The 27,717-nt window shown below is 36.2% G+C and overlaps 4 protein-coding genes across 9 annotated transcripts; 1 reads left to right on the forward strand and 3 right to left on the reverse strand.

The window, feature by feature from the left end:
* Positions 1 to 1,955: 1,955 nt before the first annotated feature.
* On the forward strand, positions 1,956 to 2,646 carry LOC116011382 (F-box protein SNE-like). The gene has a single exon (XM_031250941.1). The coding sequence runs from the start codon at positions 2,054 to 2,056 to the stop codon at positions 2,549 to 2,551; it is 498 nt and encodes a 165-aa protein (XP_031106801.1). The 5' UTR covers positions 1,956 to 2,053; the 3' UTR covers positions 2,552 to 2,646.
* A 1,721-nt stretch (positions 2,647 to 4,367) lies between these two features.
* Positions 4,368 to 11,796, reverse strand: LOC116010194 (AT-rich interactive domain-containing protein 6-like). Of its 2 annotated transcripts, none has more exons than XM_031249480.1 (14): positions 11,714 to 11,796; positions 11,463 to 11,625; positions 9,947 to 10,892; positions 9,821 to 9,860; positions 9,116 to 9,168; positions 7,969 to 8,014; positions 7,464 to 7,556; positions 6,643 to 6,759; positions 6,466 to 6,517; positions 6,294 to 6,369; positions 5,735 to 5,801; positions 5,583 to 5,633; positions 4,925 to 5,017; positions 4,368 to 4,753 (listed from the first exon to the last, which is right to left on the reverse strand). In XM_031249480.1, exons 3-14 carry the CDS (start codon positions 10,813 to 10,815, stop codon positions 4,649 to 4,651), a joined length of 1,662 nt encoding a protein of 553 aa, XP_031105340.1. In that variant the 5' UTR covers positions 10,816 to 10,892; positions 11,463 to 11,625; positions 11,714 to 11,796; the 3' UTR covers positions 4,368 to 4,648. The 2 variants fall into 2 exon arrangements, 1 of the variants encoding a protein (XP_031105340.1); XR_004096897.1 differs by lacking the exon at positions 4,368 to 4,753 and adding an exon at positions 6,018 to 6,070 and having other exon boundaries at positions 4,926 to 5,017.
* Positions 11,797 to 12,517: 721 nt separating this feature from the next.
* Positions 12,518 to 14,255, reverse strand: LOC116010571 (F-box protein At3g07870-like). 2 transcript variants are annotated; one of them, XM_031250044.1, is made up of 2 exons: positions 13,339 to 14,255; positions 12,518 to 13,151 (listed from the first exon to the last, which is right to left on the reverse strand). In XM_031250044.1, the coding sequence occupies exons 1-2, from the start codon at positions 14,235 to 14,237 to the stop codon at positions 12,665 to 12,667; spliced, it is 1,386 nt and encodes a 461-aa protein (XP_031105904.1). In that variant the 5' UTR covers positions 14,238 to 14,255; the 3' UTR covers positions 12,518 to 12,664. The 2 variants fall into 2 exon arrangements, with proteins under 2 accessions (XP_031105904.1, XP_031105903.1); XM_031250043.1 differs by having other exon boundaries at positions 12,518 to 13,169; positions 13,339 to 14,253.
* Positions 14,256 to 15,133: 878 nt separating this feature from the next.
* LOC116011359 (histidine kinase 2-like) lies at positions 15,134 to 23,526 on the reverse strand. Of its 4 annotated transcripts, XM_031250917.1 has the most exons (16): positions 23,055 to 23,525; positions 22,484 to 22,789; positions 21,245 to 21,484; positions 20,327 to 20,806; positions 19,913 to 20,188; positions 19,202 to 19,371; positions 18,877 to 19,089; positions 18,610 to 18,796; positions 18,339 to 18,390; positions 17,997 to 18,226; positions 17,783 to 17,881; positions 16,956 to 17,614; positions 16,359 to 16,868; positions 15,828 to 16,215; positions 15,612 to 15,720; positions 15,134 to 15,463 (listed from the first exon to the last, which is right to left on the reverse strand). In XM_031250917.1, exons 2-14 carry the CDS (start codon positions 22,787 to 22,789, stop codon positions 15,966 to 15,968), a joined length of 3,672 nt encoding a protein of 1,223 aa, XP_031106777.1. In that variant the 5' UTR covers positions 23,055 to 23,525; the 3' UTR covers positions 15,134 to 15,463; positions 15,612 to 15,720; positions 15,828 to 15,965. The 4 variants fall into 4 exon arrangements, with proteins under 4 accessions (XP_031106777.1, XP_031106774.1, XP_031106775.1 ...); XM_031250914.1 differs by having other exon boundaries at positions 22,484 to 23,526; XM_031250915.1 differs by having other exon boundaries at positions 15,134 to 15,526; positions 22,484 to 23,526.
* Positions 23,527 to 27,717: the final 4,191 nt, after the last annotated feature.

Below are 27,717 nucleotides of genomic sequence, written 5' to 3' on the forward strand. Positions count from 1 at the left end.
TTTGTATGACTTTCATAAACACTTGTCACGTGTGCTGTTAGCTAGGGTTAATGGGATTGGTTCGTCAATAAGAGCATCCTTACTGGTGAATATTTTGAAGTTTTTTGTACAGTAACATCCTACATGGAAGAAAGAGAAGCGAGGAGATAGAAGGAAAAAATGACCTGTAAAATATAATTTTTGGAACAATAATGGACACCCACAGAATCCAAGTTAACAACGCAAATCAGCCACGTCAGGTGCAAGAAGCGCACCCACTTGGCGCGTCAACCGCGTCGATTTAGGATAGTAAATAATGGATAGTTAATGTAGCTGAAAATATTTGGAGTTCAACTCTTGTACTTGTGCATCATGTTAAAGAGTTCTGCATTATATTTTGCTTCAAATAAGAGTTAAACTCTGCGAACGCACTTAAAAGAAATGAAGAAATGACTTATTTGGACCTAATTTTGGGGCGTGTGATACAGTCATGCCAAGTTCTTTTTCCAGTTGGTAGGGAAGGGAAGTTGCTACACAGGTGGTGAAGAAGTGATGTTGAGGATGGGAGAAGATTTTTGGGAAAAGATAGATATGGTACAGTGTCAATTGTCAAATATAAATTTTCTCAAAATTTTAAGAAATAAATATAATATGTTTTCTGTCTCATAGGAATTTGGGTTTTTCCTAATTTCACTGCTGTTGGACCAAAATTGCAAAAATCCATACAGCATTGGACAATCACTCGAATGGCTATGTACTTTCCTCCTAGCTAATCCATCACTCATTTCACCATCTTGTTTTGGTGTGATTGGACTTCCTTATCACCATCTTGATTTCACCATCTTTCTTTCGTCTTTTTTACTTTATCAATTACTCTTTTAATTTTCATCGCTCATTTTATTATTTATCAATTTAAATAGTAAGAAGGGCCAAAGACTTTGTGATCAAGTGACACTTGGTGTCCCGATTAACACTCTTACATGGATGATGGAAGTGGGCTCGAGTCTCAGTGCTTTGATAAAGTAGCTAATAAAAGGAATTTTATTTACAAAAATGTCACTGTATATTATGTGTGTATAGGGTATGTATGTATATATATATATATATATATATATATATATATATATATATATATACCCAAGAACACAAACCAACCAGTACGTTGTAAACAAATAAAGTAGCTAGGTTCAACGCAGTGGCAAATTTCGAAGCATATATAACGTTCACATCTGACTTTAATTTGTATTTTTATTTTTTTTTCCTGGGTTCAAAGCTCTGCTATGGCCCCCATGGGGCTACACAAACAACAAGAACAACAAACAACATTTTTCTCCTATGCCCTAACCCTATATTAAACAAATAATTATAAAGTCCTTCATCCTTGGTCCTACTTGTTCCTAGCCTCCTTCTCTTGGATTCTTTCCCTCGTCCACTTCTCTCCTCCCTTGGATACCCCCCTACCCCACCTACCCTTCCCTCCCCTACAAATTAACCCATACATTTCTTACTATATCTATCATAAATTTTACAATGTCGTGAGTTACAATATCATGTGTTTTACTCAAAACTTTTAAAGAAAAATGTAACATACAGACTAAAAGAAAATCATTTTGCTACCCCAAAAGAGGTAATTGAGTGAGTGGACAGTGGTACATCATTTTTGTATATAGTGTTTACCTCTTTTACGTAATTTGTAAACTAAAATTATTTTGCACATACATAAACTACTCAATATAATTTATTTTGGTTATTGGAAAAATTAACATTAATGGCATAGAATTGATTAGAGGTTACTTTTTTTTCTTTTTTCTTTTTTCTTTTTTGATATACCCAACAAATTGGAAAACATATTTTAATAATGTTTAATTAAAAAGTGGTGAATAAAATAGTAAGTCAAAAGGTGTATATAGTTTTGTACATACAGCTATATAGGTAGCTACCTAGCCATAACTTTCTCTCTATCAGTAACCCTCTCCTCTCCTCTCTTCACCACTTTTCTTCTTCTTCACAGTGAAAGTGAGGAGATTAGGTCACAGAAATAGCTTTTCATTTTGGGGAGAAAAACGTGTTAAACATGGCAGAAGAGAGGGAGAAAAGAAGAAGCAATAATAAGTTTTGCATCAATGATAATGTGGACGTGTTGATAGAGATCCTGAAAAGGCTGGACGGCCGTTCGATGGGCGCCGCCGCGTGCGTGTGCCGGCTGTGGTGCGCCATATCGCGGAACGACTCGCTGTGGGAGCATCTGTGCTTCCGCCACGTGTCGCCGCCGCCGGAGGGAGTGAGGACGGTGGTGACGGCGCTCGGGGGGTACCGGAGGCTGTACATGGTGTGCGTGAGGCCGGTGGTGAGTCGACTCAGCAGCTGGAGAATCGGTCTCGCCGCGGCGGCCGAGTCGTCGGACCGAGTCTGGACGCGGAACGAGGTGGAGCTCTCCTTGTCGTTGTTCTGCGTCGATTACTACGAGAGAGTGTTGCTCGGCGACAATGGCGGCGGCGGCGGCGGAGGTAGGATCGGCGACGACTCCTCCACGGCGTCGCTCATGTTCCTTTGCAAAGCAGTGAACGTTTAACGATATGGCATGTATTTACAACTCCATTATTCCATTATTATTATTATTATTATTTATTTTCTAATACATTATATCCTTGAGAAATAAATTAAAGATTAAACTCAAATGTTTAGGGTATTCCATTTATGTCATTTTACCATTCTTTATATTTATTCCATTCCATTACTTTACTTCCATTATATTCTTATAAAATGTTTGGTCCGGCCTTTTGTCAGCTAATAATATACCTGTAAAATTAAAGAGTTAATTGTTTGTGGTTTTGAATTGGAATTAAGCTAAGAAGGTTAATTATATTATTATAGGGTATAATGAAATAGAAAAGGAGTAGGAGGGAAAGGATGGGGGTGGTGCACTGCACGGGTGGCGGTGAGGGGCGGTGGCGAATATAGAGAGGGCCAAAAGAGAAGAAGACACAAGTAAAATGTCAAAGTAGAAAGCTAAGTAGCTAAGTAGGTTGAATTGGTGTGAGTGAGTTGAAAGTGAAGTTTCGTCAGCAGATTTTCGCTTTTCCTTTTGTTGGTTTTCAAGTGCAGATCCAAAATCTGGCAGTGATTTGTAAGTGGGGCATTCAATATAATGCATTAATTTGCAACGTACGTATAGTAACCGGGTATAATACAACCTTAACATATCTTCACTATCATGCATGCATGATTACAGTTATTTCTGGTTACATTTTCAGTATTCCACGTTCTGGTCGGACCATCTCCCATGGATCTATAAGTTTTAGTTGAAGATCGAACAAATAGTTTAGCATGTGTTGGGGGTTCGAGATTATTATTACCCATATATGGTATGTTGGGTGGGGTCAAATTCAATGGAACCAGTTATTTTTATATATATGTTATTTTTAATTTTTAATTGTCAAACAAGGCCAAGAATATGATTGTGATATATAGGATAGATTTAGTTCCAATGCAAGTGATTATAGCTTTCTTCAATTCACTTGCTTGTATATTCTTCAAGGTTAGTTTGAAATTTAGCACTCTTATCATAGCTCTCGAATCTCAATCTGACCCACTCGCATAGTTTGATATACATTATTTCTTCTCATTCGATCTTTGAAACTCTTGACGACTCTGCATATATAGTTTAAGAAGCCTTTCTTCTCATTCAATCTTTGCTTATATATAGCTGTCCGGTGCATATTATATTTGCGCTGGTGAATGGCAAGCTTATAGATGGAGATAATGACCCATGAGGTCACGTGTTTGAGAGGATTCAACTCTCGTGCATGATGATGTGTTATCCAAATTTTTATTTAAATTTATTATTTGTTACGTTGATTGTTGTTTCCTCTAATACCCAAATATTTAACATCATGCCATTATTAAGTTCATGTAATACTAGTAGAAAATATTGCAAAAATGTGGTTATCACATAATAAACATCAATTGATAATTAACTACACAATCAATTCACATAAAAATTACAGTACAGTACAGGTACATCAAAGGAGATTTTGATAGAGTGGAAGTCTAAAAGCAGCTAATCCAAGACCATAATTTCAATATAAATGTGGTGGGCAAGTTAAACTTCCAATTGGGTATCTATCCAATTAAGGCCACCAACATGAACTATAGTCTTTTCTTGATACATTTCGGATAAGTCTTGGGTTCTCACATGCTTTGTATGGAGAGGATGAGAACGTTTTATTGTCTTGGAATTATGCAAACATACCGTTGGTGTCTTCGTTGGACCACCCCGGTCGTTTGTACAGTTAGTGTCTTCGCCCTGTACTTTTTTTTAAAAAAATCTTTCAACAGATATGAATATCCATACACTCATTTTGCAGCATTAAAAGAGAAAAGAGTCATGCTTGGTAAATGGTAACATAGTATGTACTGCCATGCAATATCACAACTAAACTCTAGGGAAAATATGCATCGTCCTATTTTACACCGAAAGGTATAATGATCATAAACTACCAGGAAGTGTATGAAATTAATCTACATCCGCATACAAGTTCCTGAACAATAAGAAAATTCACAAGTCTTGTACTAAAGAGGAATTTGTGCAATACAAAATTTGACCTCAGTACCCATTTTCCCCATGTAAAAGTCAAACTCACTATCCAAGATGAAGTGCTTTCCTAGTTTATATATCTGATTGCTCAAACGGCACACGTACAAATAACTGTCCATGCAGAGTAACGACAGCAGATGTCTGGTGAGGGTCAATTCTTGAGGGCAAGCTCACTACCTGGAATTCATTTTTTAGTTTAGCAAAAACGTATATATGATATATCTTTGTTGGACAAAAGTCAGCAGGAAGTTGGGAATTAAAAGTTCATTGGGCATATAAACCATGAAAATTCATGTGCAAAAACAGATAGACTATGGGAAAGTGGTTTCAATCACAAGGTATCCAAACCTTCTTGAATGGAGTGACACCCCAGGGATTATCCAGTTGTTCTGGCTGGCCAGATATAACCAGGCGTCCTGCTGGATCAGACTGTACACGAACCTGAAATATTTTTGTAAGTGAAAGAGATCAATAAGTGTATCACATCGGAAAGACTCCCCACCCCAAATGTGAATTCACAAACAAGTTGAGAATTTCCATAGTAGAAATCACAAACAATTCTAAATAGGAAAACCCACAGATTTTTCTTCTGCCACAGTGCTTAAATAGCACTTCAAGGTTTTAAAGATCTCAAATAGTGACTACAAGGATCTTTATATAATCATTATTGGTATTTGTAAAAGGTCAAACTCAGTGCACAAATGACCTGTATTAGGCTATAAGGAACAAAGATGTATGCAGGGCTTTAACCAGGGGAGGATTCTGAAATTTTGTTTCAGGGGGGCAATGAAGATTTAATAATGAAATTATATATTTACATTATTACCTCGGAAACAAACACAACTAAAAAATGTCAAATTTAATTACAGCTATTGTCATGTTGTTTTAGTACAAATACAATTAGGGTTTCAAAGAGAGAAATTCCCATTTTCAAAATATAAGCATGTCAAATCAGCAGTAAGGGAAAAACAATAATATGTATACTGAATACAATTTCCTGAATTACCTCCTCACGCAAAAGGCCAGGTACTAAAGCATATACTTCAAAGCAGTCATTCTGTGGAGCATATTTTCCAAAACCCATTAATATACATGATGCAAGAGAAAATGCAGACAGCAATATATGTTCAGGCTTTTAGTGATGCATAAAGAACATACAGTTCTCTGTACATTGACCTTCACCCAGTCAGCAGGAGCCCCAATATCAGCAACCATTGATTCTGACCTGCAAGCATAAACTTGAAGTTACATACATAAGCAAATATAAATTTTACACAATAAGAAAGCAATAAACAAAATAGCTGACTACTAGAAGTGCAAATATTGGCAACAATAATTGTTTAGCATAAATAATCAATCTTTGAAAGTGTTTTAATTTTAATTATTGATGAGTAAAAGAGTTCACAATGAAATGCACACTCTGAATTGTCTGTTTCTTTACCTGGAAAAAAGCATTGAAGGTATTGTGTGGAACATTTAGCTTTAATATCAGCACTATAGAAGCAGAAATTAGTCAGTTGGACTCAGTTGCAACTTGCAAGGCTCCTGCATGACTGTATCATGCAGGATCTTGGATGAAATTGTTCAGAAAGACATCAAATTCATTTCTAGATCTTTTGAAAGATAAGTATCATTCATATATATACACAAAATAGTTCCTACAATAACAATCAATCCATCAAAGATCAAGGAATAGTTAATCCGTAGAGATCTTAACTGTATTTTAGGTATTTTCAGGCGCGTGGCTTTTGCAACATTATCAACAGGAGACAGCTTTTTGCGCTTTAGCAAGCCTAACCATGAAGAAAATTACAAAGAAAAATATATAACAAGTACCAGGAAGTAAATTACAAAAGTAATTTTAAATTGTCATGCAAAAAATTTTATACCAATACTCTTGAGTTGTTTCTCGCGTTTTGGTGTTGAAATTGGGTTCTTGTCCTAGAAAGAAGGTGAGAAAACAAGGAAACAATAAAAGAAAGCATGATTTCCCTGCAAATTTTCAAAACAAATATGTATAAAGAGGAAGACTTGAGCACATGAAGTGCAAAACCTTTTTCACAGACCTTAATGATAGGATCTCCAACCTCACCATTTCCAAGAAGGCGTTGAGAATGCCAACCTTGCATAGCACGTGCTGCAGCATCTCTTCTTGCTCTACCTGATCCTGATGCTTGATTACCCTGCAAATTGAAACTCTTTTAGATTGTATCAAATTGTATAAAGAATTCCTCATCGCTTTTCGTTTTCCCTTTTCTTTCATTTTTTTCAAATTTATTTTGAGGGTGTTCCTGAAACCAGTAACTACCTTAGCAATAATCAGAAAACTGAGGAATCAAAAAACAAAGAGAGCCCACACCAGTGCCAAGTTGTAGTTTATTCAAATAAAGACCCATAGTGTACAGTTCTGAGCTGTCTCAGACAGACTTTGTGACAGTATTAAATGAGAGGTCACTCCATGATTGCTAGACCAGAAGTAGGGATGTCAACAGGGCGGGGGTATATCCCCGTCCCCCCATCTGGTTCCCCACTGGGTATGGCTAATTGACATCCCTAACCAAAAGTATCCTCTCATTATTCATTTGAATCATAAGTTCAGTTACATGCATATGAGTTTCCATGTGGCGTAGAAATTATTTTGAAATAAAATGTAAAAGCAACAAAAGCGTCATCAGTGGAACAAAGCAAATTGCCAAGTAGTCATGAAATAAATTGACACCATTTTCAAACTAAGCAAACCAACACATGGAACTGAAATCTGCATTAAACAAAACTACAGCTACTACAACCTTTATAACATAATTTTATGAGGACAATGGCACACTCTTCACAAAAAATATATATGGCATCAATCAACCTATCTTAATAAATAGGCATGTGGCATTACCGGGTTACCAGTACTAGAAGGCTCTGAAAAAGATGCGTCAGCAAAAGGAAGCTCACCGCTGCGCATCTTGTACTTTTCATATTCCAACAGTGCCTGCAAAGTTAGTGTTATGACCGTTACACACTGCCCTATATATATACATGCTGGAAAACTATTCATGCCTTTTCACATCTCTAACAGTTAGCAAGTCATCAGTTCAAAAATGCAGACATATGGAAGAAAAATCACAGTAAACTAATAGAAGTCATATATATATAACTGCCATAATGAGACATCGAGAACAGAAATAGGTAACCCATCATACTGCAAATTTACACAATACAGTAGCATGACAAGGAATATATAATGGCACTTTTATATTGTATAAGAAACCTAGAAACAGATGTATAAAAAAATATGCCAAAAGGAATATGTAAAACAATGATGTAAAAAGAGACTGCAGTAAATGTCAATGAGAATTTGAAGGTAGTAAACCAATTAGTATAATTACAAACTGGAACATAACCTTTTCATAGAAACACCGGAATGTCCAAGAGACAGTAGTACATGTCCTGCAAAGTTCAAAAATGAATGTAACAGTAATTAAATTAGTGTTTTTTACATGCATATGAATGGTCACACTAAACCATGTAGAAAGAGAGCCCCACGCATCCCCCAAATAGGAAAATACCATTTCCAGCCCCTCAACTCTAAAACCCTAGCATCCATTCCAACCCAATGATGACAAACTCACCCTATCAGAAATCTGTAAATTAGAAATTTCAATTTACAATTGGTTTCCAAAAAACCTCCTTTTTTTCCTGACTTTCTTAAACTGTGCAAAATTTACCATCTTCAAACTTCACTGGACAACTAATCTGCATTGAAAAGGAATTAATATTTCTATTTTTCATTCCTACTCAACTAGAATGCCGATTTCCATTTTAGTTAGCTATATATTTGGTAGTCATTTGGACAGATTTAGTGCCAGTCTTAAGTTTATATTCCCCATAAGCCGATCACAAGTAAGCTTTGCCTACTGATACAATAATGTATTATTTTGGTCCACTCTTCTAATCATTGGTAAACTTTGTCCATACTTGAACATTTTTTGTTTCCTAGGGATTATGACCAATAGTCCTCTTTAAAGTTGTGTCCGGTTTACCTTTTACAGTCCAAAACTACATAAAGAGGATTTATAGACAATCTGTTAATGGGGTGAGATTATAATCCATTCTGGATTGAAGCGAAATGCCTAATGCCAAAATCTGATTGAAAGAAAAAGGCCTTGTCCTGAAAATCAAGGCACCACCCAAACAAGGGACTAACAGGGTCACAGGGAACTAGCAATATTGAGATTACCCAGGCACTAACCCCAAATACCAACATGCCACTGCGAACTAAAAATCCTAATTGTACACCCAAGATTGTGATATTCCACCAGACTTATTCTGAGAATTTGGGCAGTCATTCCTAACGGTGAAATTGAAACAAAATAACCCCACTGATCATTTACTGATGCTAATTCTACAGTTTGAATGTTTTAGGTGAATTCATTGGTTAGATGAACAAGTTCATGTAAAACTCCAGCTCTGTTCTTGTCCTGAGTTTCAGGTCTAAAGACAAGACTATTTAAACAGATTGAATAAATAGGAACTACGAATTTGCCTTACTTTGGAGGCTTAAATGATTCTCCTACTTGCCGCCATAGCTTGCATGATGTCACCTGCACAATCAGAAGGAGAATGTTTGAATGAATTCCATATATCTAATTACTCAGAACATAAATAATAAATTGCATTTTCAGTCACAACAACAATAATACTCACAAAAAAGACTGTTATGCAGGGGCTAAACTCTGATGACAGGGGGGGAGTGATGACTGATGAGCAGTGAAGAGGAAAATGTTTATAAGATGGAGAAAATCAAGATGCGAATGGAAATATGTGTTTGTAATAAAAATGAATTTATATGAAGTGAGGTGGCACCTACCAAGGACAATTGAATGAAAATCATTAGGATTGTTTGCACATGTGCAGTATAGATCTATGGATGCACTTATAAGAAAGAGTAATGAAGTAGTAATAATAGGAAATAGGAGATGTAAACCAAAAGAAGGTAGAATTCATAAAGTAGACACCAATTAGATTGAGATTACTGCTTGAATGAGTTGCTATTAAGCATAAAAATGTGGATGCGTAGGATAATTGAATCCAGGGCCAAATTTAGATGAATTGTTTTCATTTGTAGGCAACAGGTCCAACCACAAACTTCACAGTTTCTTGTTTTAACAGTGGAATGTATAAAAGTTTTAACTTCCTAGTCATGATAAAAGATAGTGATAGCAAGATATCAAGCTAATGAAACATGAAATAAACCTGTTCATAGCCACCAAGTCTGATCACTGCTCTCCATAGCCTTATTCATGTGAGGGAGAAAATTAGTTCAAATGTCAAAAACTTGCTCAAAGTAAAAAAGAAAATTAAATTTGGAGAGTCACTAACTTGAGGCAATTCAATGGCTCTCCATAGAACCGTGGGGGCTTGAATTCCAAGCACCTTTCTTTATGGAAGGTTTCCAGTTCTTTCATAAATGCTGCTTGTTCTTCCTCTGTTCCAGACTCATCTACTCCCACAGCATTTGTATCCAGCAGGAATGACTTTGGAGTAAGGTTCATATTAGAATCATGGCCAACATCCATGTCTGGCTTTGGCAATCCTGTATTCACCTGACTAGTTGGTAGCACTTCTTTGACATTCAATGCATCTGCATATTCCTGCTTTGCTTCTTCAGTAGGCAACAACTCCTTTTTTGCTTCACTTTTCACTTCATCTTCCCTGCTGCCATTTACAGTAGATGACTCCTTTGGAACAGGCCCATCCCTGGGCAACTCATCAATCAAACCCCTTACCTCAGTTCCATTACCAGAAGATAATTCCACTCCAGACACTGAATTTTTCAATTCTTCAGACATTTCATCCTCTTCACTTACTTGTGAGGAGCTGTCTTTCCCCATGTAGTCAGGCCGATCACAGGGATCAATATCAGTAGTGTAGGTTGCAATTTTGTCATCAGAATGACAATGAGGTTGGATGAACCCTTTGCCCTCAATGGTGGGAACCTCACCACTCTTAGCATCAGGATGGAAAATCTCAGGGTTCTCACTTTCCATACAAGTGTTTGCATCCTCAGATGAAGAGATTATTTTGTTGGGAAATTCTGTAGCATCTATGTGAGATAAATTAGATAATGTCTTGTTGTCTACTATGTCCTTGTTTTCAGCAAGTACATTGTTTGCTGCATGAATATCAGTAACAGCATCAGGGGCATCTTGTGCAATTTCTTGCTTATCCTCTGCCTTATCATCAGTCATGATTATTCTCAAACACCAAAAAAAAATCCTTGTCCAGTTTCAGTAATAAGTATTGTTTTGCAAAACCTCAGTGGTCCCTGTAATTATTGTGGGAAATAATCAAAGGTCAATAGGTCATGACTTGAAAAGGCAAGAATGAAGCATCATTTTTACTTTATTCAACTCAGAATGTCACTTTGATTGTTATTATCCCAGTAAAAGAAGAAGCTGAGAGGAGAGTGTTTTAAACCCTATAAATCCGGGAATGTTGTCAAGACTGTGTTCTAACTCAAGTGCCATTACTTATGGCCATCCAATAAATATGCATACATGATAAACTTGAAATTCAGTACAACTAGCAAATTGCCGAGATAAACTTGCAACATATATGCTGGACCCTAATCTATAGAGACAGAGAATTGGAAAATGCACCAGTAATAATTCCAAACAGAAGAGACCACGTTACAAATTTGAAATTCTATATTTCTACATGTAGAGGTTAAATCCATCCAAAGCTAAAAATAAAATAAAATAAATGAAAAAGCTACATACAAAAGCTCCCAAATTAATCAAACGAGTACACCATGACTTGAAAGTAGACAGACGCAAAGTTAAGTATCCACGCTAACATTCAAAGGAAAAAACATCAACGACATATTGAAATTTACCTTAATCACTTCTCCATGTAATAGCACTACTACACAATAGCATGGGCTGCTCGGCTAGTCCTTGGAGCCAACAAACAAACGGAAGCAAACGAGCACTTAAAATTAAATTGTTGTTTCAGGGAGAGAGATCTGTCATCCGTGATTTCCTCTCTGGCTCAAAACCCTAGCAAAGAGATTATAGAGCGGATTGCAGGCTTAGCTACGAGTGGTAGAAAATTAATTCGTGGAGAGGGATTGGGGACAGAGATAACCTGAGTTCTTCAGACAACGAGAGTTGAGTTCGAAAGACATCGAGAGCGGAAGGGCGGAGGGGCGGATTCGACCTCCAATTTTAAAAATCTGAGACCCGAACCGAATTGGGGTTTTTTATGTTGCTCTGTAGCAGTTCGAACCCGACCCGAGTTGCGTGTAATATTGTGATTTCACTTGATAAATATAAATAGAGTTCATTCCATTTTTTGTCAAATTTTAATCCTAGTGTTATTGTGTCATTAATTTTTTATCCTTTATCAATAAAATAGTTTAAATATTATTAAATACATAGACATTTCAATTTTCAAAAAGATATAGCAGTTCAACCTACTTCATATAAAAGAATATTTAAATGTCTATGTATTTAATAATATTTCAACGATTTTGTTGATAGAGGATTAAAAATGGTCATGTCATTATCATATTATGACCAAATGATGATGTTCTAATAAAAAAAAATACTATAAGTGAATGGTCACATATAGTGACTAAAAATGGAATTAACTCATATAAATAAATAGATAAATTGTCAAATAAATCTTTAAATTTATACACAAAATAATACGGAGTAATAATAATCAAATTTAAATAAGCTGTAATATTAAACACATCAGTTTATCTTCATACTCAATAATCGGTTATCCACTAATAATATAATTAAGATTTCGGATACATAAATTGACAATTGACGGCAGTCAATTAACCTCCTATCGCGGTGATCAATTTCAGTTGTTAAAACCATGTGGTAGGGATGATTTGGGATTATTATTAATCAAATTAACTTACTAACGTATTCAAGAACGTAAAGATCAAACTCTTACTAGCTCTTGGTTAAGATCACAAAAAAATAAAACAGACAATAATAACATCAGTACATTCTTAATAATATACTATAGTTCTCAACAGCTGCTAATCCAACACCATATATATAATCCTAATGTGACTGGAAATTATCTATCCGGCCAATTAAGGCTACCAACATGAACTATTGCCTTGCACAATTTAGGCAGTCCCTGGAACGTTAAATTCTTGAAAGTACCGGTTTGAGGGTCATACGAAACAAGACCGCCATTTTTGTACTCTATGAGTATCTCCCCGTTTTTCAAAACGCACAGAACCGTGAACGCCCTCCCAAACCGAACGTTGGTCCAAATGGCGTATGGTGTCAGATCCTGATAGCTGAACAACCTGAGTGGCGGACAGAGAGACGCTATAGTGTACTCCTTCACCCATGATTCCTTCACATCGTACACCTTCATTGCCCAGATTTCCAGAGTGCCGCCGTAGGAAGGCGGCGTGGTAAACGCCACACCAAGGCAGTCTCTCAGAACCACGAGATGGTAGCTGCAAAACCGGGCTGGATAGGGTGCGAATTGTGGCTTTTGGACCTCTCTGAATTGCTCGTCCGCGAGATCGAAGGACAGTATCATCCTGTCCCTGCCAACACCATGGTACCTGTTAGCAAAGGAATACACAACATACCAAGTAACTTGTGCTCAGATGATATGTAATGGCTCTTTCAAATGAGAGGTCATGAGATCAAGCTTCTGTGTTTGTTGAGAAAGTATAGATGAACAGTTACTAGCAGTACTAAAAAATGTTGTGTAGTTAATATTCAATATACCTTCCTAGTCGGGACAAACAGTGCCATCTTCCGTTGAGCACGACTGATGATGACTTTGGGGCAATCAGATATGGCGTCTTGCCTATACTCCTCCATAAGTTGCTTGCAAGGCTAAACACCTGAACATTTGATCGGTCATATCGCCGGAGGCCAATCCTTCTCTGATAAGGCGATACGGCGACTTGGCCCTGGTAAGTGTTAGTATACATCACAATCCTAATCACTTTGTAGTCCTTGGTCACGGGGTGAAATCCGAATCCAATCACAACTTGCTGCTCTTCAAACTCCATGAATCTCGGCAGCACCTTGTAGTCTCCGGTGAAAGGATTGTAAACGCAGAGAGATTGATTGAGGAGAGAATCCGACAAGCATAAGAGGCCGTTGCAGGAGCCGACGACGGAAAACTCCGGCATGGATGCGGCAAAAGGGATGTTGATTCTCCTCGCCTTCTGCGTTTCGTCGTGGAGATTTTGAACGAAACATAGCTGGTTTCTGAGGGGATAATCGGTGTGAAAAATCAGGCAGGGATCGGCGGCGTGCGTGCGCGAGAGGTGTAGGTTAACGAGGTGTGGATCGCGCGATAACTGTTTGAAAGATTTGCAGGCGAAGCTGAACTGGACTAGAGATGTTATAGGGAGCCTGGAAATCATGTCCGCCATGATTTCTTGGGGGAGAGATTGGATGGAGGAGTTTGTTGCCGGCGGCGGCTGGTGTTCATCGTCGTCTGAACTGCTCCTTCGTTTCTTCATTGGCTTCTCGTCACTGGAATCCATGGCCGGAGATGAACGAATTGAAAGCGCATAGAGATTATGAATTGAAGATGATGGAATTGAAATTAACAAAATAATTAATTTCAACAAAAATGGGGCAACCCAGTAAGTTGTGTTACAACTTATCATATGAGGTTTATCGGGCACACCATATTTGGTACTTTCTCACCAATTAAATATTTAAATTCGCATTGTAATAATTTTTTTGATCTATTATTTAAGAGAGTCAATTCGTATCATTAGATTATAAGGTATTGATGAAGATTTTCTTAGTTATTTTAAAAAGTAATTGTAAAAAAAATCTCTTATATTGGCCCGATACGGCGGATAACGGATAACTAATTAATTGCTCCTTGTCACCTTCATGAAAGTAAGCATAAAAAACGCCCAGATAATCATGTATTTGTTACGGAATATTTAATCTGGATAGTTGTAATATAACCTTTTAATTTGTATTTTATGCATATGGTTGATGCTGACTTTCTTGTAAGGAGGAGAATCCAAAGGAAAATTGGACCCACAATAATTCATCATTGACTATTCACTGGATATTGACTTAATAATCACAAAGTTTCAAAGTTTGATTCTTAATATAAGTGATATATTGTCCTTATTAATTTGAGTTGACCAATTATGAATAACCTAAAATAATTATCTCCTTATAATTCTTTATTGGTTACAATTATAAGTTGAAATTTATCTAATACACACTTTTAGATACATAATGTTTTAAACTCTAATCCATGATATAATTTAATGCCATAAGCATTCATAGTGTGAAGTATATATGAGTGGGAGAAGTTGCAAATCTTATCAACCATACCGATAAGTAACTTATGTTAATTTTCTTCATTGTAATTCTTTAATTTACGGATTAGGATTATAAGATAAACTTTGCCCATAGCACTATTTCTGAATAGAGGCTACAAATTTTTCTGTGAATTAAAAAAAAAAAAAGAAAAAAAAAGTGAAATTATGAGTTGCAGCTACAACTTGTTAACATGCTAATATGGATAAAAGAAAACTAAGAGAATGTAAAGAATTATATTCACATTCTGAACCAAAAAAATGATCACAACTGTGCTTATACAAACATTCATCTCTCTCTGTCATTTACTTACAACACGAAAAAGAGGCTCAAGAATCCCTTTCACTCACATCACATTTACAGAATAGAAAATTCCGTGGCTTAAACAGATATGGTTACAATTAGCTCTACACTACAGAATGGATAATCATGTTCACAGAGCCATAAACCAATGTTCATTGCCATGTTGCTCCAAGTACACAAACCCGTGCAAATGGAACTCGACCCGAATGGTTTGTCTGGTCCGGGTGCCATTGCGGTGCAGTTTCTGAACCAAACAGGACGGGATCACTACGCATGTTAGCAACAAATACGAGGGTATATAGTACATCTGCAGAATCTATCTTCTTTAAGCACCCTTGTGAAGTTATGAACAAAAGGTTGAACGGAGAAAGTAGAAAAGCTACTTTACTTACCCCGAGTAGAAATCAAGAAGCATCCTCGCAAAAAGGGGGGGTTAGCATTCGTTCCTGGAAACGAGTTCATTCAAGTAAGTTCATGCACATCACCGACATTAACAATCCCCTGCAACAACATACTAATATTTCATTTTCAGTTCATAAAAATACTATAAGGGCTTATGTTCGTCGAAATTTTCAAGAAAGGAGATCTAAGGCTAAGGGGAGAGTTACCGCACGGGACAAAAGGCCAAGTGTAGTCTGACCAATGCTATGAAGCAGTTGATACTTGATAGCCACAGCAAAGTCAAAAGTCAGATATTTGAACAGCCTAGCTCCTTTGTCGAATGGTTTTGAACTTTTGATATGTAATCATCCCGATTCAAAGAAGCGCGCCAATGCTGAATATAGCTGCCCTTCGTCGAATGGTTTTGATACATAATCATCCATCCCGCATCTCATGCACTCTTCATTCGATGCTCTAATAACATCTGCCGTCATTGCTAATATTGGCAAACGCCAATGAGCCAGTTTGCCAGGAGCGTCAGCCAATATCTCACCAGAATTTATTGTTTCTTTATATTCGTTCTCTAGCTTGCGGATTTGTCGAGTAGCCTCAAACCTGCACGATGGCAGCATGACACGGTAAAATGAGTAGCAAAAGTCGGTTCTAGGTTAGAATATAACAAATGCCATCATCCAATAGGGACTAATTTTAACACGTAGGGAAGAACGAAGATATAAGATTGAAGTAGAATATAATACCCATCCATTTCGGGCATTTGGAGGTCCATAAAGCAAGCGTCAAAGTTGTGAGGCGGCTTAAGAAGCGCCAAAGCAGCCTTCCCGCCATCAACACAGGTCACAATTGCGCCATACTTCTTCAAGGCACCTTCTGCCACTCTTCTATTTACAATATTATCGTCCACGACCAAAATTTGTTTTTCTTTCAGCAGATTTCCAAGAGTCGACGGTTTTGGCATTGTCACTTGCCTCTTATACGTAAAGCCAGTAGCTTCTTGCAAGCATGACGCCAACACACTCAACCGAATAGGTTTTATTAATACGTTATCAACCAGCCCGTCCGATTTAAGCTGATTGCATTCTGTCGTGCTCATTTCTGTTGCCAACAGAAACAATTTTGGCGTGGCTCCATTGAGAGTCGTTGAGCCATATGGCCTAAGATCCTTTACAATGTTACGGAGTGCAAAAGAATTCTCGGTATCCCAGTTGTCTTTATCTATGAAAATCATGATGACCAAATGCTCGGGTTCACTGCAAAGGCAAGTATAAGACATTGTCATATAAGGAACCCTAAAAATGAACACTTTCTTGAAAACAAGCTTATAAAAAGAAAATTACCTCGTCTTTGAACAAGTAGATAGATATGAACATGCATGATCTACCGTGGAAGTTATCTTCACGTTTAATCCCAGCCTTTGAAGGTGGTATCTGGTGACTTCGGCTCGAATTCTTTTGCCATCTATCACCAATGCCCTTAGCCCGTGAAAGTCTAGAACACCTGTATCATACTGTTGCCACTTTGCTTCTACCGAACCTCTTTGGTCTCTCGAAAAGGCTGCCGTGAAAGAAAAGGTACTGCCCGTGCCTGGTTCACTGAAGAATCCGATCTCCCCGCCCATAAGGTCCACCAAATGCTTGCTGATGCTCAATCCTATTCCCGTCCCTCCATATGTTCGAGACGTTGAACTATCGGCCTGCATAAAAGGCGTGAAAATGCGGCCTTGTGCTTCAAGAGAAATTCCAACACCGGTATCTTCAACGGTCACTAACAACTTGATCTTGTCACTTTCTTCCTCGCTAAGCTTCTTAAAGTTTTGCCAACTTCTCCATCTGTCAACTACCGGAAACCCGCTCAATGTGTTGAAAGATCTGTTCGCCTGGTCTTGAACGAGGGATAAGCTCTGTCTCAAGACTTCATCCTTCACATCAAGTGGGCACCTCACTTCATCTGCTAAATGCACCGTGACAAACACATGTCCCTCTTTGTTTTTCGTGAACTGCAATATGAACAAGAGTTATTAAATAATTAAGATCGTCAATAAGATCCATTCGAGCAATATGCCCCGAAAGTAGATTTTTTAATCATTAATACAAATGACCACACATTTCTCAAGCATATAGTTTCCTATTGGGTGAAACTCGAAAGTATGAAATAACGGGCAAACCTTGATTGAGTTTCCAACAAGATTCGCGATTATTTGCCTAAACCTTCCGGGATCTCCAACAACCATTTCTGGGACCTGATCAGAGACATAAACAGCCAACTATTCTCCCCCGGAGAACATTCAAACCGTGGTAAGAATCATTGCAGAAAAAAACAGGTGGAATAATATATGAACATATGTAAGGTTATAAGAGACGAGGAGTTCCATTACGTACCTCAATCCCTTTTTCATGAGATCTTCCCGATGAAAGTGATAAGACATTATCAAGTACAGCTCGCAGATCAAAAGATACAGCTTCCAACTCAAGATGTCCTGAGTCAATCTTAGCCTGATCCAATACCTCGTTGATCAAAGATATCAAATCCTTCCCACTAGCATGAGCAGTCTGCGCAAAGTCCCGTTGTGTAGCATCGAGATTTGTATCCATGAGCATCTGAAGCATGCCTAACAATAATGAAACATATTATGTCAGTAATCATCCAAAGCATGGATAATAGGAATCCTGGATTAAACTCCTCCCCATCCCTAATAGGAGTTCGGGTAAGAGATTATGTACCTAAAACACCATTCATTGGGGTCCTGATTTCGTGAGAAACTGTAGCAAGAAACTGCAGAAGACGAAATGCTCATTAAAATATTATATAAAATTTTAAAAAAGAACTCGAGAAATATGGAAAAGCCTCGAAGGAAATAGAGGGAAATGATAAAGTGGCCATGGAATAGAAAGAATATGGGAGGGGCATCTCAAAGAAATGAAGAGAGACATCACAAAGTATGTGCAAGAATACCACATTTAGGGATTACCAATCTACAGAGGGGAAAGGTACCTGGGATTTCGCAATATCTGCAGCCTCAGCACGATGCTTGAGATTCATCATCTTCTGATAGTCATGCTCAAATTTGGCAATCCGAGCTATTGCAGCGTGAAATATATGACCAACGAGCAAGGTGATTACAAGAACACCGATAGAAGCTCCTATTGCTATCCAGGGCGGGGGAGGTTTTTGCTTGAACCTGTGAGCAAGGCAGGCAATCAATTAAACAAATGTACAGTTACTACACTTCTCATGTATTGAATTCTACATGATACTAACCTGCAATGCATCTCATGCTTCCGAGCAGGGTCTCCAAAGTCAAGGTTGCTAACATGCAATAATTCTGTCTCGGTCTCATCTGCACCGTACATTTTAATTGGAGAATGTGTGTTTGTTGTATCATAAACATTTACAACAATAGTGTGTTTGCTCGCAAGTTGGTGAAGAAGCTTCTCAACTAATGAGGGGACATCGTATGATGCACCAATATACCTTTATCCAAGATGACAGCATCAAAAGAAAGTAATTAAGTCATAAAGAACAAAGCAATTTGACAATAAAGTTACTTAATCTAAGGTCTATACAAGAAAAGCAGATGATCTACCCGACAGTAGCATTAATACGTTGATCTGGTGTAGCATCGGGAGCAAGATGAGTGTTATATACAGCAAATGTAAGTACTACACCCAAGTTATTGGACTTCAATAACTTAAAAGGTGATGTCAGGACTCCCTTCCCAGATGCCCTTGCCCGCAATATGTTTTCACGGTCATCCTGTAAAACAGTAACAAAAAGCTAATATAGGAGGATAATAAACCTCAAAATATAACACCCTCCATAGTTCACTGATGACATATACCTTGTGAAATCAACCAATAGTAAGAAATTTCTTGCAACTAGCTTATCACAGACACAACGTCATAACTTTAAACGGTTTGACAACACTTTCTAATATATATATATATATGTGTGTGTGTGTGTGTGTGTGTGTGTGTGTGTGTGTGTGTATGTATATATATACACATACATATTGTATATGGGATGTATCTTCACCTCTCAAATGGAACTAAACAAATGAAGTTTTCTATCCTTAGAACTATTTTCTGGTATCCATTCTCAAAATGATTGATAAATATACTGCCTCAAACAATCACACAGTACCTTATCTTTTCTATTGTCATTTTGCAAACAAATGGTCCTAAAAGAGGACATTCTCTTCACAACACTATCGGGGAAAAAAATTAGGATTCGATGAGAGTTTTATTTATGGAAATATCAAAGGATGCTGAGTCAGCCAGTGCAAGAAAAAACACACCTTTCCAGACATCATATCAATTGAAACAATATGGGAGACAGTTTGTTGAGAAAATATGACTGGTGCATATTCATCTTTATCAGGAGCACGATCCAAATTCCCAGGCATATATTCTTGAGCCAAAGATTGATCCTCAGATTCCATTTTCTTAATTGCCCATCCATGTTGCCTCTCAAAATTTTCTCTTTCTGAGTGGAGAACCCTTAGAGCATAGGCAACACCGCTTGTGAGTGGCCTCTCAAAAGCTGTTCTCTCAGTGTATTCTTCAAAAGTTCTCTGCACAGCCACCAAAGAAGAAGAAATTGTCAGGGATTTGAATTGAAATACAGAGATAATCTCAGGTTACCCCAAAGTCGAATGCAGCAAGAACATAAATGAGCTGAAAAGTGGAAGCTAATGAAGTACCAACATCACCTGATCTATAGCTGAAGGTTGCTTTCCATGGTGAAAGGTGGAGACAAGAATAGCCAAGGCATGAACATGGTTCATGCTGACGTTAAATTGATCCTGCAGCATTCGTGCCCGTTCATCACACATGCTTGCCAGTGTTTCTTTCCTCCAGAACATGATGTCTTCATTCAAGTACCAGAAGAACCAAATGGATGCTATCACACCAGATAATACAAATGCAACAAGAAGCTTTTCCCACAACTTTCGAGAAACTCTAGAAGCAACATGAGCTTGCTGTTGTTGCAAGTGTTCTAGTAGCTGAGGTTGCTGAGCAAATTCTTGCTGCGAAACTAATTTCTGCTGTTCATTTCTACCAGATTCTGCACGTAACCACCGCAGTTTCCAGCTGACAGCAATGCCAAGAAGGATCCACCAGAATATCTTGGTGAAACAGAAGGCTATATCCTTACACTGATCCCCTAGTGCTCTCACTTGCAATGTTTCCTGATGCAAGTAAATGATATAGGAAATATAAATTTGCCAAATCTTATCTTATCAGGTCATTTTATTACATATATATACACACACACACACACACACACAATTGTAAAATTTTTCTCCTTTATTATTATCATATTCTCTGTAAATCCAGGTAGATTAAAAGGGAACATCTACAGAATCAATTCAAATGTGTGCCACATTGAGGCACTGTGCACCCATGCGAGAGGAAGCAACTATTCATGCCACAACATCTAGCAAACTAGTGCAACGGGTAAAAGTGCTTTAAAAATAAAATTGCAGAAGAATTAGTTCCTGGAACATATATCACAATGAGGAAAGAGGGAAAGTACAAAGTTCAATTGTCCTAGCAAGCGAAGCAAACCAAAAAGAACTAAAAGATGTGATTGTTTTTATTTTTATGGCACTAAAAGAACTCTGTACCTTTTCACAAAACTGATGGTCTGATGAAATTGAAGATGATGCACAATGTGAAAGAAATGGTGTAGATGTCTCTTGTAGTACAGAGTCAATATTCCTAAAATTGTTCTCATCTGAAACAGGACACTGGCCATAAGCCTCTATTTTTTCTCCCAATTTGCATTTTTTCTCATAAACTTGGTTTTCTGATTTGAGAACGCTTGATTCATATCTGGGACTTCCGCTACATTTCAACAATGAGATCTGCAGAATAGAAATTAGTAACAAGAAATGTATTAGACTAATATTTGATCATCAATACTAAGAGAAGGAAAATCAAGTAGAAAATGAAAATTCTCAAACTCAACAAAATTTGAATCTAAGAATTCAGAAATTATCTTATTCCTATTTGCTACTAGATTTCCAAAATGCTTTCAAGGGCTGCTGAGACAATGTCCAATATATGGCCCCAGTTGTATGCAGCCTATCCTTCTATCAATCTTAGTTAGGACATCCGACATTTTATTTAGTGCCACTTTAATTGGAACAATGAACTGTCCTAAATAACCAGGCTCTAGAAGACAGTACAGTGGTTACCCCAAAGTTGATATATTATTTCAGAAAAGTGTATTATTACACTTCACTTGTTCTAAGTAAAATCCAAACCCACATCCATTCCCTCTTTATAGAACATTCAAATGCCGCCCCATGATTTTATCATAAACAGTGCTAATTATACTCATCATAATAATAATAATTCAAAATGTCTCTCTTGATAAGTAAAAGGATGCCATAAAAATCATACACAACGAAAGCAAACTTTTTTAACTGATAACAGTTCTGCGTTGAAATTAGGGATTCATCACTTTCACCAATTACACAACCCACAACAAATACAGTATTCAGAAATCTAAATATTATGAAAGAAGCCTTAAACCTTGATCTCTTTTTCTATGGAATCAGTATTCTAATTTTCCAGTTTAACTAAACTCAACCTCAAAGTGATGTTTCAATTAGCTAGGACTCCCAGCAGTGCAAGTGGTAAACACTAAACAGAGTTGACAATTAGAAGGGGCTGTTCCTACTGCCAAGTGTCAACCATGAGAAGTTGTAATCTTGTTTATTTAGTATGATATGATGAACAAGATCTTTGAACAGCATACCCACCTACCCATTCCCAACACCCAAAAAAAGGAAAAACTGTCTGGACAAGTTAAACATATGACAATTGAGTGTGGAAATTTGAAACAATGAACAGCTGACCTGATCTGTATCAAGAAAATTGGAAGCCAGCGAATGAATTTCGTCCCTGCTAACATTGAAATGTTGAAGCAAAAAGTTGGTGGTATCTCCATCCAAGTGTGGGGGGGCCTCTACCTTCCTCCCCAAACGCCCATAAGAGGAACTAATCAACAACCAAATGAATCCAATGGCAACAAAAAAGAGCCAAAGAAACAATAATTGCCTCCTCCATCGACTTGGTCCATGCTGGGATTCTCTTGCCTTCTTGAGCCTGAATTTGGAAGAGAAGCCTCCCTTCATCCCATGGACTTTACAGTTCATAGACATCTTCACCAAAACCCAATTACACATATTCAGATATAGCCTTGAGAACTTGAGACCAAACTCATTCACAGCAGAGAAGCTCATCAAAAGTCAATATGATATTAATTGACCCCTCAAATTCAGTCAGTCAATTCTTCCGCACACCAATTTCATTACACCAACCAAAAAACACAAATTTTTAATACAAAAATTTGAAGCCCCTCTCTCTCTCTCAGACTAAATAATAAGCGTATAGTGGACCACAAAATAGGGATAACCATTAACCAACCTGATTAGTCAATTCACAAGCGTGTAACCAACCAAGTATGCTCACAAACTGGAACAACAAAATCCCATCAAAGCCTTACCCGTTTTGTAGAGCAAAGAGGAAGAAGGAAGGACAAGCACGCCAAACCAAAAGATGTTATTTTTGTATGCTGTGGAGGAATCATTAATACAACAGAAGAAAAAGAAATCCATTTTCTTTTCTATTTTCAGAGACCCTTCCTCACAGCCCTGCTTTCTGTAGCATACACCACCAAAGAAAGAGAAAGAGAAGCATCAAGATCACAGCTTTTTTTCAAGAAAATCTCGTAATCATCTTCCACTGTCAAAAATGAGATGGATGAAACCCAATCCAGTTGGTTTCACTGCAAATCCAACTGGAATCAATAATAAGAATGGGGATTAAAACTCTCTCTCTCTCTCTCCCTTCTCTCTCTCTCTCCAGTTTGGTTTTGAGGAGCATATGCTGTGGTGGTGGGTACATCATTATCTCATCATCTGGTGGGAACTTTAGAGAACCCAACAAAACAAAAATGAAAACAATAAAATAATAATAATGCAAACTATTTCACCATTTTTTTTAAACCCTATATTTACAGTTAAGGCAGTAAATTTTTTCATCCCTTTCCAAACAATTCTTGTCTGAACATGTTTATATGTTATTCTATTTGAGTTAACAATATTTGACCATTTTTAGTTTAATGAATAATACAATCATGAATCCCATGTTACCATATCATTAAAAAATTAAATCAAATTTATAATCTATATTTTGCGTTTTCACTCATCTGAAACTAGGATGTGTTCTAAAAAGACAGAAGTTTCACAGCAATGTTGCTTTTTCTGCCTCTGACTACTTTCTTTAGTTTCTAGGCTCTAGCCGTATGTGTATATATAATAATCTTGTTGCATACGTATCTATGTATACAGTACCTGCATGAACATATATATACAGATAGAGATAGAGAGATAGAGAGAGAGATAAAGTTAGAGAGAGAAAGGAATGGTGAAAAAAGGGTGGTTATGGAAAGAGCCAGTTGTTGCTGGTTCAGCTCCCTGTTCACATGGGGAAGAGGAAAAAAAAACATATATTATATAAATATAAATATAGAAAGGGTTTAATAATGCCAATCCGTACCGATAATTTTTACACACAATACCGAGTATATACCAATATAGGTATACCAAATTAAAAATTATTACCAATAATGCGTAATATATTAATATTAAAATAGTACCGGGCTACTGAACATCTGAAGGTCGTAAGTTTTTTTTTTGAATACTACTAACTCTATTACAATGCAGTATCTGTTCATAACTACTTTCTCAACCAATTGAAGCACAAGGTCGTGAGTTTAATTCTTATCAACGCTCTTTTGGTCGAATTTATCACATAGGAGTTGCCTTCTTATTGTCAATTTGGTCATGTTAATTTCGCAATCATATCATTTTATGTTTGTCTAAGCAGCCTATTAAACTATGAGTTTCTTTCATCATTTAATTTATTAACAACATGTGGAAAAATATTTGACTAAGAATTAAACTAAATTTTAATGAAAAAGAAATTATTAAAAAATTTAATTACAATGTTTGGTTGGTGGAATTATAAAGGAAAAGAATAGTTTTTTTTTTCAAAATTTAAAAAATTGGCTTTGTTGAAAACCATTTTTCCATCTAGCCAAACAGACTCGAGTCCCTCAAAAAATATGACATTTATAAATAATTATTTTATATATTATTTATTATTAAGGAAGAAAAGAGCATCTTTGCTTTAGGAGGATTCGGCCTACGGGGCGAGGAGACAAGGAAAGATCGGGAATTAATCGGGAACATATGGGAGATGCTAAAATGCGCCATCATACGTGAGATGGTTATCCTACACTTTATTCGAATGACATACGAGGATGGGGGCATCTAGGGTAGTGTTTGTCGGTTATGAACCCCTCTGACTTATCCTTTTGTTTGGGAATTATTATTATTAGTATTATTATTAAAATTTATATTTAGAGGGAATAAAATAAAAGGCAAAGGGTAGTTAAAAGGAAATGCACTAAGTAAAGCAACATTAAACTAATCTAATTATACCAATGCCATGATTAGAAGATTCCCTTTTTTTATTTGGAACTTTGGACACGCTTCGGTGCTTAATTGATTTTTATTCTATGAACGTTGCAATTTCCCTTTCATTAAAAGTAAAAAAACATTCAATGTATCCTTAAACTTTATTCACGTCAGGAATTCATAGCCCACAAAAATATCACGTTTTTTTATACTCAATTTTTTAATTAGACGAAATTTTTGAAAATTTGATTAATGAACCAAATATTTTAGATTTGTTTTCTTCCCATACTAGTTGAATCTTCAACCCCAATGGCCTCTCACGCCCGGATTCGACAGAGCATCAGGAGGATGTAAATCAGACTAGACATAAAGAGTCCCTCACTTTGAGAGGTTGCTCCCACACTGCTGCTGGTGAGATTCGATCATAATTTTTTTGTTAAATTTTACCTATGCAATAACTGACCTGCGACATATTTTAAATTTTTTTTATCACTTAAAGTGGACGATTTTTTTTTAATTTTTTAAATCTAATTGTTGCACTCACCTATCTAACTTTTTATCCACGGTATATGTTGCTTGAAATTTTTCACTCACTGTCTTTAGTGTTTTACCATGGGTGAAATCCCCCTTTTCTTTTCTTTTTTTTTTCTTTTAATAAAAATAAGCATTTTTCTTCACTTTTCGATGAGTGAAAAATAATGTCTCTTTTAGTAAGTAGGGGCGTTAATATAAGCGGGCAGTGTTGTAAAAATTCCGCATAGTCGCCTAGACACTAATTAATCCGGGCCTATGTTAGGCTCTGATCGCCTAGGCCTCCTAGGTGCTGACTAGGCTTTCTAGGCACCGACTAAGCCGCCTAGGAATCAACTAGGTCTTCTAGTCAACCGATTAGCTATTATTTCCTTCTTTAAAAAAAAAAGTTATTTCACTAAAAACGACATCGTTTTGAGCAAAATAGTCTTAAATTGTTCAAATTCTATATGTTTTTTTAGGTTAATATTTAATATTTTAGTATTACTATTAAAGTATTAAATAGTTTATAATTATCAAGTCTTACAAATTTAAAAAAAAAAATTAACAAATTTTTAAAAAATTACATGGGTGCTTAACACCGAGTAATCTCCGCCTAGGTGCCCCGAGCACCTAGTGATTTTTTCAAGTATACATACTGGAGTGTCGGTTTACCCTTGCAGCAAGCAAGACATTTGACGGGCTAGCCTCTAAATCAAATTTCTTGAGTCCTTACTCTATGCAAATTGGCGGATGATGATCTCAATATATATATATATATATATATATATAATGGATAATGAAAGTTATTATAAATTACATCAAGAAAATATTGTTTGTTTTCAAATTGTTTGCAATAAATAATTTAATATGATTAAACTAGGTGAATGCTTATTTATAGTTAATTAAAAATTTATGAATTGACAAATAATATTATAATGTGTCATTTAATTACATTTATTAGCTCACCTAAAATAGTACAAAGTTTAATAAAAAAATACAAATAAAACTATTTTTACATTATGTGCTATAACTTTTCATATTATTTGTAAACTCCTTGTAAATATTTATCACAATTTTATTTTATAATATATTTGTCATTTAATATCCATCATTGAACTAACCATGAGTACTATAAATGTTTATTATATTGGAATTATACGTCCAACTAACAATTATTGCATATAATGGCTCATCTAGGTATGTCATGATATAATATATGTACACACATGCTTTATGCTTAGAAATGCTTGGATAGTAATTTGTGATTCGATTAATTGCAAAAATATAAAATAAAATAATTACTAATATAACAATTATACGATGAAAGTTATTATATTACAATTTTTTTTAATATATATAAGTGAAGGGATGGATATATTAATTGTATTAATGGATTTCCTTTTCAATAATATTGTTAATTAATATAATATCTAGGTAAAGTCAAATATTAATAACCAATTTATTACACAAAGGAAACTCAATATTTGTGCAACACAATTGAAAAGTACGTTATCACATGCAAAATGCTTTATATAGAGATGCATGTCTAATAATCCAAAGCCTAGCATGCACAACGTAGATCAAGGACTTAGTACGAGGCAATGGAGCAGAAGCACACTATGTTTTATATGCTATATTATGCCATCCATTTTTTTCTTCAGTGTCCAAAATTATAAGACAAATTATTTGAATATATAAATAGCGAGTTTTAACACGCAATAAACAAGCAATTATTTACAATTACATCAAAACTTTAGTAAGATTTTTTCTTTCATCACGTAAAAATTTTGTGTTTTATTTATCACTTACTGCTCTTCACTCATTAGTATTAATTGCACTATCAGCCCGACAATTAACACTAAGCTTAATTATCCTAGGTGAATACTTCAACTAATAAATTTACTCTGTTAGTATTATTTTTTTTTAAATTTATCCGGGCGTAATAACTAATATTTAGGTAGAATTTGTTTGGAAAATAAAGTGAATATTCATTATATTGTGAGTGCAAAATGGTGAATAATGTCCCATAAAACTTTGACATTTAGCTTTACTATATGATGGGTGGCTCCACGTTGTTCCAAAATCATTGAAGT

The sequence above is a fragment of the Ipomoea triloba genome, chromosome 2 (assembly GCF_003576645.1).
Source record: "Ipomoea triloba cultivar NCNSP0323 chromosome 2, ASM357664v1".
Taxonomy (NCBI): domain Eukaryota; kingdom Viridiplantae; phylum Streptophyta; class Magnoliopsida; order Solanales; family Convolvulaceae; genus Ipomoea; species Ipomoea triloba.

Bases quoted from the DNA above. Each gene is read 5' to 3' on its own strand.
- LOC116011382 (XM_031250941.1), top strand. From the start codon at position 2,054: ATGGCAGAAGAGAGGGAGAAAAGAAGAAGCAATAATAAGTTTTGCATC.
- LOC116010194 (XM_031249480.1), bottom strand. From the start codon at position 10,815: ATGACTGATGATAAGGCAGAGGATAAGCAAGAAATTGCACAAGATGCC. The intron at 7,557-7,968 runs GTTATGTTCCAG...CTAACTTTGCAG, and splicing joins TCCGGTGTTTCTATGAAAAG to GCACTGTTGGAATATGAAAA. The intron at 5,018-5,582 runs GTAATTCAGGAA...AAAATATTTCAG, and splicing joins CTGGCCTTTTGCGTGAGGAG to GTTCGTGTACAGTCTGATCC.
- LOC116010571 (XM_031250043.1), bottom strand. From the start codon at position 14,237: ATGATAAGTTGTAACACAACTTACTGGGTTGCCCCATTTTTGTTGAAA. The intron at 13,170-13,338 runs GTATATTGAATA...CTTTGCTAACAG, and splicing joins TGTTTGTCCCGACTAGGAAG to GTACCATGGTGTTGGCAGGG.
- LOC116011359 (XM_031250914.1), bottom strand. From the start codon at position 22,870: ATGAGCTTCTCTGCTGTGAATGAGTTTGGTCTCAAGTTCTCAAGGCTA. The intron at 18,797-18,876 runs GTTAGTATCATG...CCTTGCTCACAG, and splicing joins AAGCATGAGATGCATTGCAG to GTTCAAGCAAAAACCTCCCC. The intron at 16,216-16,358 runs GTATTATATTCT...GCCATCGTGCAG, and splicing joins CAAATGCCCGAAATGGATGG to GTTTGAGGCTACTCGACAAA.